The sequence below is a fragment of the Lemur catta genome, chromosome 7 (genome assembly GCF_020740605.2).
Source record: "Lemur catta isolate mLemCat1 chromosome 7, mLemCat1.pri, whole genome shotgun sequence".
In the NCBI taxonomy this organism is placed as follows: Eukaryota; Metazoa; Chordata; class Mammalia; order Primates; family Lemuridae; genus Lemur; species Lemur catta.
Genome location: NC_059134.1, coordinates 83,818,411 through 83,833,488, shown reverse-complemented (window position 1 = coordinate 83,833,488; position 15,078 = coordinate 83,818,411). Strand labels below are relative to the sequence as shown.

The 15,078-nt window shown below is 45.3% G+C and overlaps 1 protein-coding gene across 4 annotated transcripts in view; it reads left to right on the top strand.

Moving 5' to 3' along the window:
- CD59 (CD59 molecule (CD59 blood group)) overlaps positions 1-15,078 on the top strand; it is a 47,540-nt gene that overhangs the window by 27,721 nt on the left and 4,741 nt on the right. Inside the window, exons 1-3 of one of the 4 annotated variants that reach the window (XM_045557771.1) lie at positions 3,140-3,216; positions 7,059-7,143; positions 11,531-11,632. In XM_045557771.1, coding sequence (XP_045413727.1) covers positions 7,077-7,143; positions 11,531-11,632 — 169 coding nt within the window. In that variant the 5' untranslated portion in view covers positions 3,140-3,216; positions 7,059-7,076. Of the gene's footprint in view, positions 1-3,139; positions 3,217-6,769; positions 7,144-11,530; positions 11,633-15,078 lie in introns of those variants that run through there. The other 3 variants (XM_045557768.1, XM_045557770.1, XM_045557769.1) reach the window with 3 other exon arrangements.

The window sequence follows — 15,078 nt, the reverse complement described above, 5'->3', positions numbered from 1 at the left end:
TCTTCCTAGTCTTTAGCACTAGGTGGTGTCCACTCCGACTAGATTGTAAGGTTCTTGAGAGCGGGGCCTTGCCTTGTTCAGCAGTCACCGTAGCCTGGTGTCTAGCACGCACCTGCTCACGGTGGGCTCCTATGTTACTACAGGTGTGACTGGGAGATGGGGGTTGAGACTGAACCTACTTCACACCAATAAGTACACCCACTGGTGAATTCCTTAAATGTTCTGTCATTAAATAATTATTTAATGTGTTAAATGCTTTCTGTTCAAATTTCTTTGGCTTATTTATATATATGCACAGTTGATTGTTTATATACGTACACAACTCAGGGGTTGGGGGCCTACCAGTTGAAAATCCACATGTAAATTTTGACCCCCCCAAAACTTAACTGCTAACAGGCTACTATTGACCAGAAGCCTTACCCATAGCGTAATAACACACATTTTGTGTGTTATCTGTATTATATACTGTCTTCTTACAAAAAAGGAAGCTAGAGAAAAGAAAATGTTATTAAGAAAATAAGGAAGAGAAAATGCATTTATACTACTCTGCTGTATTTACCGATACTGTAAATTTATTCGATGTTTGCAAGATGAAACGTGCATCTGCAATGGCGGGCAGCCTGGATCTACGGTGCATATGAAGCAATTCAACTTTTCGTTGAAGTGACTTTGCTTCTTGGGAACACTTCCAGCATCACTAGTGACACTTCGTATGGGTCCTGTGGTGTTTGATTCCAGGCTTAGTATTGCACTAACCCCCTTAAAAATACACACAGTCGAGAGAGATGACTTTGTACTGTGATGTGCTATTTACTGGAGAGTAGAACTGCTCATGCAGAGATGCTTAGCCTCCCACGGCATTTTGAGCAGCTACTGGCAAGGCCTGAGCTCACTGCAATGACAACAGCAGGTGGCTACGAAATTATTATGGCGGTACAGTATATCCTGCAGTTATTTTTATGCATTTATGATTTAATAGTGCATCTTTGCATTTGTTTACATTTCTAGCATAAATGGTGCCCTGTATGGCCTATGTTTATTTACATAAGTTTTGATGAATTTTACATTTTTATAGTAGATATGCGCATATTTCATGGTAGTAAGTGATAAAATAGACTAGTATCTACATATATTTTATGCATTCATGACATATCTAACTTTTTATTAATTTTTTCCATATTTAGAGGCTACACAGTTTGTCTGCCAGTTTTCTTTTTTTTTTCGTTTTTTTTTTTTTTTTTTTTTTTTTTGAGACAGAGTCTCACTCTGTTGCCCAGGCTAGAGTGCCGTGGCGTCAGCCTAGCTCACAGCAACCTCAAACTCCTGGGCTCAAGTGATCCTCCTGCCTCAGCCTCCCAAGTAGCTGGGACTACAGGCATGTGCCACCATGCCTGGCTAATTTTTTCCTACATACTTTTAGTTGTCCGGCTAATTTCTTCCTTTTTTTTTAGTAGAAACGGGGTCTCGCTCTTGCTCAGGCTGGTCTCGAACTCCTGAGCTCAAACAATCCGCCCTCCTCGGCCTCCCAGAATGCTAGGATTACAGGCCTGAGCCACAGCGCCTGCCTGTCTGCCAGTTTTTTCAAATGATCACACATCTCCAAAACATTTTCCAATATGTTTACTTTTTAAAATTGGTGTATAAATGGACCTGCCCAGTTCAAACCCGTGTTGTTCAAGGGTCAACTGTGTGTGTGTATATATGTTTTTAGTTGCTATTTTGAGTTTTGGAATACACAGCAGTAACACGTTTTCCCATTTAAAATAGTAGAATATAGGCTCACACTTCATTTTCTGCCCAAATACTCAAAACATTTGCTACCCAAAACATTTTCAGACACTTAATAAGGGATGCCTGTATTTATAAATCAACTTGTGACTTTTTAGCTTCCACTTACATCTCAGGTGGATGGGAGTAAATAAATAACTGTCAGGTTAGTTTTATTATAGAATGACTTTTTAGTAGCTCAGAACTGTTTTATTTTTGCTCGTTACTGTCATCTGCAGGAATCTTCTCTGCAACGTCCCTGACCTGTGATCCCTACTCTCTGTTTGAACATTTCCAACTGATGGAGAACTTTTTACATTTCATCAAAGGAATTGCTTTCCAGATATGCTGACGCCTCACAGTACCCGGCATGGGACAGAGGAACTAGGAGGGAGTGGGATGACGGCCACTGGTGGCTCTTTCCCATCTAAACGGCCTCCCCAGTTCATCCTCTTTGGAAATTACGCAGAATAACGTCCCTTCCACAGTGTCACTTCTCATATTTGAAGACAATAACTTGTCTCTGACTATATTTTTCAAATAGAACAGCCCTGGTTCCTCGAACCATTTCTCGTGGCTTCTATCGCTGTTTATTTTGCTATCCTGATAAACTGGAGGACATTCGGAAATGTGGCACCCAGACTAAAAATGTTATTTCCAGGTCGGGTCCAGGCTAGGACAGAGTGAACTCCAGTATCGTGTGTGCGCTTAACTACTTGTTCCTTAAATTACCACAGGAAATTTTTGTCCACATTCAGCTTTAAAACCCTCAAGTCTTCTTTTCATGTTTTGTCATCATATAAAATCATTACTACCACTGTACAAATTAGGAGCTGAATTAAAGGAGTTGAGTGTTTCAAGGTGATGCAAATCGGGAGGAAAGTGGGATGACACCATAGATCTGTACACTCAGCCAGGCCTCACTTTTTATAAATATACACCATAACTAAAATAACTTTTTTCAGACAGACAGAAGAATACATATACATGAACATTTTTTACCTCAAAGTAGCCAATTTTGAGAAGCAATATATATATTATTATACCTAATCAGGTTGTGTATTACAAAAATAAAAAGAAATTGCAAATGAAATAATACATAAGCACATGAAAATATTCTATTATGTTAGATTTTTCTATAAAAATATTCCTTGTTAAGAAAAAATACACTTAAGCATAAATAAATTGCTCATAATTTTACCACTCTGTTAAGCACGCGATCCAAAACATTCAGATAAGTTGATGTGGTATTCCAAACACTTTTTATGCATTGTGTGTGTATGTATCTATCTATTTTTTAAAGAAAAAATAATAAAATTACACCGGTTTTTCAAGCAGCTTTTTTCCTAACAGGTTGTGAGTATAGCCTCTCTTGGCCGTTACTCTTCAAGGCTGAGTAGTTCCCCACCGTGGACTTGCACCATCATTTGCCCATCTTCTTATTGCTGGGTGTGTATGTTGCTCAGTTTTTGCTGTTTTAAACGGTGTTTCTGTAAACTTGACTGTTTACTTATTCCTGTGATGAACAGCCTATTTGGAACTCTCCTTAAGGAATGTAGAGTCAATTTTAAGCCACCCAGAAAAATCTGTCCTAATAAAGGCTGGCTGAAAGTGTGTTTTCCAAGCCCAAAATGGAGTTTTCCAGGAGGCTCACCCATCTTGTTTTGTGGACTTATTCAGAATGACTTTGGGTTATTTCCGGTAGCTAAATCCACCCTTGAAGAAGAAAGACTTGTCACTACCTGTCTTCTTTGGTGATTGCAGTAGCACATTCTTTAGAAGAATTAAAAATAATTTAGAACAATAGCAGTATTACTAAAACAGTCCATAGGCCGTGTGTGGTGGCTGATGCCTGTAATCCTAGCACTCTTGGAGGCTGAGGTGGGAGGATTGCTTGAGCTCAGGAGTTCAAGACCAGCCTGAGCAAGAGCAAGACCCCGTCTCTACTAAAAATAGAAAAACGTAGCCAGATGTTGTGGCCTGCACCTGTAGTCCCAGCTACTCGGGAGGCTGAGGCAGGAGGATTGCTTGAGCCCAGGAGTTCGAGGTTGCTGTGAGCTAGGCTGATGCCACAGCACTCACTCTAGCCTGGGCAACAGAGTGATACTCTGTCTCAAAAAAAAGAAAAAAAACCAGAAAACAGTCCATAGGTACAAACCCATGGTTATTAATAAGTCCTGAGATGTTTAGATAACAGTTAAGTTATTGATGCCTTCTGAGTGTATCTTGTGTATAAGTGCTTGGTTTGTGTGAAATGGCGGCACTTTTGGTTCATCCACCATCTTATCTGCACACTTAACTTATGAACATCTGTTTTTTTTTTGTTTGTTTTTTTTTTTACTTAAATGGAGGGTGTTTTAGACTAGGGAAGAGTTTCAAACTATGAAGTTGGGTTTTTTATTTTTTTAATTCTGAGATAGATTTACCAAAAGATAGGTGATATGTGACAACTAAAAAAGGAACATTTGTAATGTGTGGATTTTCCTGATACTTGTTATTTAAGAGTAATACTCAGTTCATTATAGACTATTTGGGGAAAAGATGGCAAAAAGTAAAAGATCGGGAAAAAAAGTCATAAATAATCCTGCTTAACATTAATTACAGCCCACATGTTAGGGCATTTATAAAATAGCTTTAAAACAGTGAGCTATTTCTTCTTCTGCCTCCCTCCTCCCCTGCTCCCCATATACATACACACATGCTCACACACACTCCCTATGAACATTTTGCTCCTGGAAATTGACAATTCAGTTGTGGTTAGCAAAGACCTGCTCTTATTTTTATTTGAACGGCCCAACCTTGGCATCTGCACACTGGCCGCTTCTGTCCTGTGCCATCTTTGCCCCTCTGCAGCCATGTCACGGAAGCAGCTGCAGTGACGATCAGCCAGTCATATAGAATTGAGGCTGAGACCTCACACTTCTGCCTGAGGGCTGAGGGCTGCCTTAGGTTTGGGGCCCAAGATCCCCCCTACTCATCCAATACAGAGTTTCTCCTTCCACACCTAATTTCTTCCCCCAGTAATCTCATGACTGCTCAGTAATACTGACAGTGGCTTTTTTTCTTAAATGCTGTCTTTGGCCGGGCATTGTACTGAGCAGTACACATGACTGTCCCCCTGTTTACAAGATGAAGGGTGGAGATCAGAGGTTCACATACAGCAAATAAGTGACAGAGCCAGAACTATTCAAAGCCTTGTTCAGAGTCCTCCAGAGTGGACTGGAACGACTGTGTCCTTAACCAGTTCATTGTGCTCTTGCTTTCTTAGCAGGCCGGTTCTTTCTAATGCGCCTCATCAAAGAACCCTTCTCTGTCAGGGACCCTGTGTGTTGAGACGCTGTTAGTTATGTCAAGGGAAGGAAGACCGTTCCTGGAGCTACAGCTCCTGCCAACCTGATACCTTTCCAGTGCCTGACTTGAGTCAGTATGTTCCCTCCCGCCTCCTCCGGTGCGGATGCTGACACCACAGCTATTCCTAACTTCTTGGAACTGTCTGAAGCTCCCTGCATCCCTGTCTGGGAACCTCAGATCAATGCCTTCCTCTCCTTACCCACTTGCAGCAGTCCCTCGTGGTCCTGAGCTCTGTCTAACTTGAGCCTGGAAATCATCCTTTCTACCCAGAAATCCCTGAGCATGGGGAGCCAAGCAGGTGACTGTCACTGTGGGGGCCCCTATCCCTGGGATGGTCCCACACGGGGGCTGGTGACCAGGAGCAGGTTGTAGGTTTTGAGGAGGCTAGAGGGAAGTGGCAGGTACTCTGCTTGTAAGGAAAGGCCAGTCCTTGTTTGTTTTTCTTTCTGGTTCCCCACATACGAGAAAGCCACCTCTTCCCCATGCCAGGCTTAACTCTCTCAACATTTTCTTCTTTCAACAATGCCAGACTCTGCCAGATTCTATCCTTTCTGCTTCCCGGTCCTCCCCTGACTAGTGGCATCAAGGAACTCTGCACTGATAACCTCGAGGAGGGGAGGTGGCTTGTCTCCCCAAGAGCCCTATCTGTCTGCCAGGCATGGCTCCTGTGGGGCTCAGGAGAATAGAATGTGGAACACCCCGGTGTATAGGAGCTGTCACCTCCTCATTTGAGGATGGGTCCAGGGATGTAGGGGTGGGGTTGGGGACTTCTTAGATCTGCAACTGATGCTTTGTACTTGGGCAAGTTCAAAACCTCCCTGTGCCTTGGCTTCCCTACTGGGAGAAAGGGTTAAAGGCATTTTAGCCTCCGCTTCTCGCCCTGTGCTTACTGCTGCACATCTAGGCACTAATGCACTGGGGACTAGTTATTGAAGTTGCCTGATACCTCTCTTTATGTTCCCAAAATGAACAATGAGGTGTCCCCATTGTACTTGTCTCAGTGGGGAGCCAGAGCTTCCATGCATGCTAGACTTTTGTCCCCTGTTCTTCTGCTGAATGCAGGCTGCTGCCCTCCAGAGTCACCCTTTGGTCTGCTTCACTTAGCAGTGTGACCTGGAAGAGAAGTGGCCCTCCAGTTTAGTCAGCAGCTGCAGGTACGGCCAGTGGAGTGGAATCTGTAGTTGCTGATTGGTCAGTTTTCTCTTATCTCTCATCTGACCAAGCCACTGTCATGGGGAAGCCAGTGTCGTACCCACTGCATGGCAGCAAGAAGGACTGAGTATACTTGGCACAGGCCATGCCTCTACAGGACAAATGATTGGTGGTGTAAAATTCAGCATGTCACACCTTACTAGCATTCTTTGTCTTTTCTACCAAATATTAACAACTTTCAATTTCATTCACTTAATTCTGCTCTACTCATGTCTGGTTTACTATTAATCCTTTCTCTTGAATTTTACATTGCTTTAATTTGTAATCACTAAATTTAAAAAAATTTTTCTAATTGTAATGAACATGTTTATCATTTAATTTTCCATTGATAATCTCTTAATGTTGATTAAGATGTTACAAACCAAAATTCTAATTTGAAAAAAAAATTTAAAAAAAGGGACTGAGTATAACTAGGTATATGCAGCTGCTGTGGATTAGGGCTGGGCACCGTCCAGTGTGTGCTGACACCCTGTAGCCACCCTGTCACCGAGACCCACACATTCTTTCAGTAGGCTGAGGTCGTGGGGCAGGAGGGGAAGGGTCAAGTGAGCCCTCCTGAGAGCACTCCCAGTCCCTGGCGCCCAACCAGGTATGTTTCCTGGTTATTCCAGTCTGTCAGCTCCTCCCCTGTGTTCCCTGGAGCCGGCTCAGTCTTCCAGCTCGTGGTCTCTGGAATAACCAGCAGTATTTTGTTATTCGTGACAACCTGTCTTATCCCTTCCTTCAAGATTCTGTGGACAGGCGCCATGAGAAGCCAAAGGGGGTTCGTCCTGTTCGGGCTCATGCTCGTGCTGGCTGTCTTCTGCCATTCAGGTGAGTCCCACAAGTCCCGTGACACGGATCTAGGCTGCCTTGGCCTTGAGCTTCCTTTTTCTTAGGCTCAGGAGAACTGAGCCGGTATCGCTGGGCTCAGTTTCAGTGCCAGTTCCTCTTGCAGGCCTGGCTTTGCTTCTTTTGCCTTCCAGTGTTACAGGTCCAGGGTTATGTGACAGCTCCTTCCTCCATGGGGCCTCATCCGCAGTGGGGCCCCTTCCAGAGTTACAGGTCATCCTGCCCAACAGGGCTGCTTTTGGCAGGGGTGGGGGCAACACTCAGCGGCTTAGGTTTCAGCCCTCTCACCACAGGCTACTTGCAGCTCCCATGGATACTGTGCTTAGGGTGCTGTGCAAGCCCCTCTGGGGCCCCCTGTGCCCAGAGCCACGTGAGGGAGCTTAGTCCTGCCCTGGGGCTTCTCCTATGTTATAGCCACGGCCATGGGCACAGTGCTGACAGAAGCAGCCCAGGCTCATAGCGTCTGTGTGCCAATCACTATTCTGAGCACTTGACATGTATTTGCTTGTTTGATCCTGGTGCCAACCTGATGGCGTAGGTAGTACTTTTATCCCTGTTTTACACACGATGAGATTGCGGCCCCCAAAGATTAATTAACTTGTTGAATAACACACAGAAGTGGTACGGTACGCCAGGATGTGACCAGACACACTTTGGCACCGCAGTCCATGTTCTTCCCGCTGTGCCAGGCCACCCCTCCCCTCTGAGGCACTCTTCCCCCTGGGCCACCCTTTCCCCTGGGCCACCCTTTCCCCTGGACCACCCCTTCCTGGGCCACCCCTTCCTGGACCACCCCTTCCTGGACCACCCCTTCCTGGGCCTCCCCTTCCTGGACCACCCCTTCCTGGGCCATCCTTTCCCCTGGACCACCCTTTCCTGGACCACCCCTTCCTGGACCACCCCTTCCTGGGCCACCCCTTCCTGGGCCACCCTTTCCCCTGGACCACCCCTTCCTGGACCACCCCTTCCTGGGCCACCCCTTCCTGGACCACCCCTTCCTGGACCACCCTTTCCCCTGGACCACCCCTTCCTGGACCACCTCTTCGTGGACCACCCCTTCCTGGACCACCCCTTCCTGGGCCACCCCTTCCTGGACCACCCCTTCCTGGGCCACCCTTTCCCCTGGACCACCCCTATCTGGAACACCCCTATCTGGACCACCCCTTCCTGGGCCACCCTTTCCCCTGGACCAACCCTTCCTGGACCACCCCTTCCTGGGCCACCCCTTCCTGGACCACCCCTTCCTGGGCCACCCCTTCCTGGGCCACCTTTTCCCCTGGACCACCCCTATCTGGACCACGCTTCCTCCTGGAGGAAGTTGTGTGCTTCTGAGTCTTGATCTCTATAGCAGTAGGAACACCCATGCTACTTGCTTTACTCCATCATGAGGATCAAATGTCCTTTTCTGCCTGTGTCATATTGGTATAGCATCCTGGCGACTTCTGTTTTTTTGTGGTTCTTTGGTGTTTTTTGTGGCGGGTGGTGAGGAGCAGAAATAGCAGTAGCAACATAATGAAAAATAAAAACAAAATTTCTGCAGTGTTGGAGCATGTCTTATAATATTAGCAGCTACTGTATCTTAACTGCTTATATTGTACTTGGGACTGTGCCAAAGCCTATTTCGGCACAGTCCCCATCCCGGGAGCGGGCAGTGCTGTTATGCCCATTTTACAGTCCAGAACACTGAGGCAAAACCCTCACTTGCCAAAGGACACACTTGAATATACCCTCCATTTCTGAGCAAAAAGAGAGGTCATGACTCCCCTCCTTCCTCACCTCCACCAGTTCAGCCAGCGTGGTTGTGATTGGGTTCGCCTGTGTCACAACCCACATTGTCTTCTGGGTTCTACCCAGTGTATCTTCTGTAATTATAATAGCCCAGTCGCGTCCGACTTCCAGGATTCTGCATTTGTTCGTGGAACAAGCTTGGTTATGGGGGCATCACCTGCTGCATGGCAGGTCTCGGGTGCATTGAAGCCCTTCCTCAGAATTGGGGGTGAGGCGCACGCACACATACACACACATGAGAGCTTCCCTTGCGGCTGCCCAAAGACTCTGAGAAACTGCAGGGGAACCGTCCTTTACATTCTACTTCTTTTTTTTTTTTTTTTTTTTTTTTTTTGAGACAGAGTGTCACTTTGTTGCCCGGGCTAGAGTGAGTGCCGTGGCGTCAGCCTAGCTCACAGCAACCTCAAACTCCTGGGCTTAAGCGATCCTACTTCCTCAGCCTCCCGAGTAGCTGGGACTACAGGCATGCGCCACCATGCCCGGCTAATTTTTTCTATATATATTTTTAGTTGTCCAGATAGTTTTTATTTCTATTTTTAGTAGAGACGGGGTCTCGCTCAGGCTGGTCTCGAACTCCTGACCTCGAGCGATCCACCCACCTCGGCCTCCCAGAGGGCTAGGATTACAGGCGTGAGCCACCGCGCCCGGCCTACATTCTACTTCTTGAAGCTCAGGGTCAAATCTCCTCTCCCCTGGCTTAGTGGCTAGACCCCACAGCCTTCTCATTTTAACGTTGTTCTTTTTTTTAAGCACCAAAGGTGATAAGAAAAGCTTCATCTTTCTCTGCTGTACCCCTTTAATAAGAGGATTTGTTCTGTAAAATTTGGATTCAATCAAAAGGCTGCACTTAAGGACCTCGAAGGCCACATGTGGCCTGAAGGCCACACGTTCCCTACCCCTGGGCTAGAATGTCAAACAGTCAGTCGTCCACTGCCTTGTTGCTCGTCTTCGGCCTTGGTTTCACCCACTGTCTGTACTGTTTCCTTCTCTTCCCCTCTCAGGTCAATTAGAAGAAAATCTTGGTTAAACCAAGCTTGGGTTTGAGTCTCAGCTCTGTCATTTAGTGACTGTGGACAATTTACTTAATATCTTAGTCCTTGTTTCTTTTGCAAAATGGGGATGGAGAGAATTGAGCCTACGTGTTATCCAAATTCTGTGAAGGGCTTAGCACATAGGTACACAGATATTTGAACCCTGTATGAACATATTAGCTGTGAATATTTCTGCCCCACAGACGTTCCAAACATGAGCTTTGATCTTTCCTTCTAAAGGCTTGTTAAGAAGCCAAATGAGCTCTGGTTCTAGCCGGTAGGAAATTCACTTCTATGGGTAACCTAAAATGGCCCAGGGGTTGGTCCGAGTGCAGTGGTGTTTACAACTAAATTATCACAACCAGTTACAGATTCCTCTGTTCCTTCTCCACTCCCACTGCTTCACCTGACCAGCCTAAAAAAACAAGAAAGAAAGAAGAATAAATCAAATGGCCCAGAACCACAGCCAGGCTAGAACAGCGCCCTGCTGCTTAGACTCTTCTCTCGTCCGTGGGAACACACATCCATGCGTACACACAGGAAGGGGCCATAGGAAAATTGCCTCTTTGTGCCATGTCATCGTGGCTCCCCTGTCACGCAGGCATGACACACGCAGACAGCGGGTCTGACGGAGCCCTGCACACTGGCTTTTTAGCTGGGTGTCCTCGGGTGAGTCACTTCACCTCTGCAGGCATGCGTCTTGTCATCTGCAAACATAGTGGGGTGGGAGGAGTTTTTTGACTGAGGCGTTAATCTGGAAGCTTCACAAAACAAAGGGTCCCCTGGTGAGTGGGATTTTACACGTATGAAGGCAGGCTTGGCCACTGAAGATGCTATAGAGAGCTTGGCTCCTGTCTGTGCTCAGGAAGTGAGGACCCTCTTTCCCCTGGACTTCTGGGAAGTCCCCTCTTTCCATGGTGCTAAATCTGGGCTTGTGCCTTAGAACTACAAGTCAGCTCTTGGGCTCAAAACCCACCCTTGGTTTAAACGTGACATTCTTCTATGAGATTTTACATGTTTCATCTTGGAAAATGTCTTTCACACTGGTCGATTCCACCAGGTACTGACCATGGCAGAAGCCGTGTGACAGGAAGGTGGTTATCTCTGATAATAGAAAAGTGTGTATCCACATAAATCAGGACGATTTGATTCCAACTTTTGCCAAATACTGATCAATCCATGAGAATGTGATTTAATTGCTTCAAAGGCACTTAAAGAATTCTTTGGGCTTATTCTCTTGATATTTTCCTTGTCCTATATCATTACATTACAGGTTAATCTCTTCCCTGTAGAAGGTTAGGAGGAAACTTCTCAATTGCACAGTTAGATGGCAGATGTGGTTATTTCTTTTATGCTTGCATCAAGGTCCAGAAAATGTTGCTGGAACTGTAGTTTGAGCTTGGAAAGATATAACCTCTGTGAATTTGTGTGGTTGTGGCAGCATGCCCTGCCTTGCTGACCTCTGCCCCCTATCAATGGAGACTGTGGGCTGCCTGGGGCAAGTCAGTGCTGGTTTAAGAGGTCCTGACGTGCTTTATTCCTCATTCCAGGTTATAGCCTGCAGTGCTACAGCTGTATTAACCCAGTGCCTGAATGTGCTACAGTCACCAACTGTACAACTAATTTTGATGCGTGTCTCCGTACAGTAGCTGGTAAGAGCCTCCCATTTCCCTGTCTCATAAATGTAATTCGGTGATTAGAGCCTGGGAAAAAATTTGTGTCACTCTAATTCTCATGACTCCTGTATTCAACAAGTAATAGCTACCATTTATTAGCACCAGTTGTGTACTGGGCACTGAGCACCTTTCATAAACTTTTTTTTGTTTGTTTTTTAAGACATAGGGTCTCGCTGCGTCACCCAGGCTGGAGTACAGTGGTGCAATTGTAGCTCACCACAGCCTCAAACTCTTGCGCTCAAGCCATCCTCCTGCTTCAGCCTCCCAAGTACTGGGATTACAAGCAGCCTCGCTAATTCTTAAATTCTTTATAGAGAGGGGGTTCTCGCTATCTTGCCCAGGATGGAAATGATCCTCCTACCTTGGCCTCCCAAAGTGCTGAGATTACAGGTGTGAACCACTGTGCCAGGCCCATACTCTTTTTAATTAATGTATCTCACTTACCTCTCAGGGTGATCTTTTATTCCCATTTGATAGATGCGGAAACTGGGGCTCAGATTAAGCACCTGACTATGGTCAAGTAACCAGCTCAGGGTTTAAGCATGGAAATCCATCTGATTCCAAGGCTTGTGCTCTTTAAAGCAACACCATGCTGTCTCCCAAGCCTCTGAGGGCCTACCGTGTGCCAGAGTCTGAGCTAGGGGACAGCAAGGCAAAGATGAAGAAAGGACACATAGAGTTTAAATTCTGACAAAGGCCTGTTGGGCTGTCCCAAATGGCTTTATGTACAGCTCTTTCTCATTCTATGGGGTATCTCAGACATGCAGAGCCCTGAGCAGGCTGAGCTCAAAGGACAAGTAGAAGGTCAGAGGGCTGAGAAGGGAACGGTGTTCCTGGGAGAGGCACCAGCAGGTACCAAGTTTCTGTGGCCTCAGAGCAAGGTGCTCATGAGTGTGGGGGTGGAGAGTGTGAACACGGAAAGTCTGCCAAAACTGCATTTTCCAAATTGCTTATGCTATGGAATATCCACCTGCAGAAATCCTCTTAAAATAGAACATAGGAAATGGTAGACAGAGGAAAGAAACCACCAAAGACATGCCCTCCGTCTTGCTGGGGTAGTTCTGGGTTGCATGGAGATGTGCAGTGATGCTGGTGAGGAATGGCAGTTTCCGACTGTGCTTGGTGTACAAGGTGAAACTCCCAGACCTACATTTCCAAGAGGTGAAAACAAAAACAGTCTTTAAGGTTATTTACACTCTTATATCCTCTACCACAAACTCTTCCCAGTGTCAACATCGAGGAATGGTGAACAATGTCAGGTAAACTCAGAAAAGGCTTGGGAGAAAAACCTGAGAGAAAGAAAATTCATTTCCCCAGAGAGGATAAATCCTTCAATAAATAAAAACAAATTACCAGCTACTCGGGAGGCTGAGGCAGGAGGATCGCTTGTGCCCAGGGGTTTGAGGTTGCAGTGAGCTGTGATTGCACCACTATACTCTAGCCTGGGCAACAGAGCAAGACCCGTTATCAAAAATAAAGCACCACAAAACAAATTAGAGTCACCCTGTCAAAAAAACAGGAGTATCTGATAGTTCTGATATAAATTCCTGGAATGCAGCTAAAATCCCAAGCCCTCCATGCAAGGCCCTTGGTTCTGTAAGAGGGTCCCTCTGCCTCCAGTGGGGGACCACGTTGGCTCACTGCTAATGTAGAAAGTGCAGTAAGGCCCCAGGGAGAACGTGGTCATTCACTGCACCGGTATGTGAGCACCAGTTATGTGTGAGCACAGACCTGGTTCTTCACTGTGGTCCTTGGTGTCTCTTGGATCCCTCACTACAGAAAGTAAAATTTCCAAATGAGAGGATAATTATGATGTGTTGAATGAGAGTTAGAGCAGCAGTTGGGAGCTCTGACTTCTGTCCTGCCCCCAGCCAGTTCTCTCCACCTTTGTTTGTTATTTATGAAATGCGCATGCTGGGTAGCAGAGATAGGGAGAAGAGGCAGGTGGGCCAGAGCCCCGGTCTTTTTTGCAGCCTTCAGATCCCATAGTTTCTTATCTGAATTGTGAAGCTTAAAAATGGTTAATGCAAACAACATTGAGACACTTACTGGAATAGCTAAAACAGTGACAACACCAGAAGCTGGCAAGGATGTGAAGCAACAGGAACTTTCATTCATTGCTGATCGGAAATGCAAAATGGTACAGCCACTTTGGATGACAGTTTGGCAGTCTCTTACCAAACTAAATATACTCATACCATACGATTCAGCAATCACTTTCCTTGATACTTACTCAAGTGAGTTGAAAACTTAAGTCCACACAAAAACCTGCACACAGATATTTATAGCAGCTTTATTAATAGTTGCCAAAACTTAGAAACAACCAAGATGTCTTTCAGTAGGTGAATGGATAAATGGTGGTATATCGAGACCATGGAATTTTATTCAGTGCGAAAAAGAAATCAAGCCATGAAAAGACATGGAGGAAACTTAAATCCAGATAATGGTCATGTGGCGCATGACATTTTGATCAACAGACCATGGTGGTCCCATAGGATTATAATCGAGCTGAAAAGTTCCCATGGCCTAGTCATGTTGTAGCTGCATTGCTCACATGTTCGTGGTGATGCTGGTGTAAACAAATCTGTGTTGCTAGTCATATAACTGTATAATGTACAATTATGTACAGTATATAATACTGGATAATAAATGACTATGGTGCTGGTTTACTAATGTTACGGAGCAGAGCGAGAAAGTCAACCACAAAAGACTGATTGAAATTTAGTGAGTCTTTATTAGCTGTCCAGTGGCACGCTCTCCGGCAGGGAATCTCACCAAGCTCAGAGTCTGGCCCTGAGTGTAGGTTTTGTGACAACTTATATGCCCTTCACCATTGCACCATATGGAAGGTTAAACATATATACACCTTGGGGCATCTTAGGCAACAATTTTCAGTTTTAAGGTCATGAGATCATCTAAAATCCCTCCGGTCCTATCTGATTAACTGTTTTAAACAATCGAGTAAAAGGCAAGCAGGTTCACAGAAGCAGAGAGCATCAGTTAGAATAAAGTACAATTTCCTACAACCTAAATAAGCATTGTAAAATTTAACTTTATGTAGCTGGGCAGTATTGTTAAATCGATTCCCCCTTCCCTTGGACCTAGGACCTGCCTTCGGTCACTTTGATTATTCACCCATGGTACTATGTTAGCAGATAATCATCAACACAGTTAATAATCACGAGACATTCTTTCTTTTCTTTGCATCTGGGGTAGACTCTGGCCTTCTGCCTAACTGGAGAGACCAGAATTTACATCTCCTTATCACACTATATTGTACTTTTAATTGTTATTTTAGAGAGTACTCTTTCTCCTTATAAAAAAAAGTTAACTGTAAAACAGCCTCAGGCAGGTTCTTCAGGAGGTATTCCAGAAGAAGGCACTGTTATCATAGGAGATGACAGCTCCATGCATGTTATTGT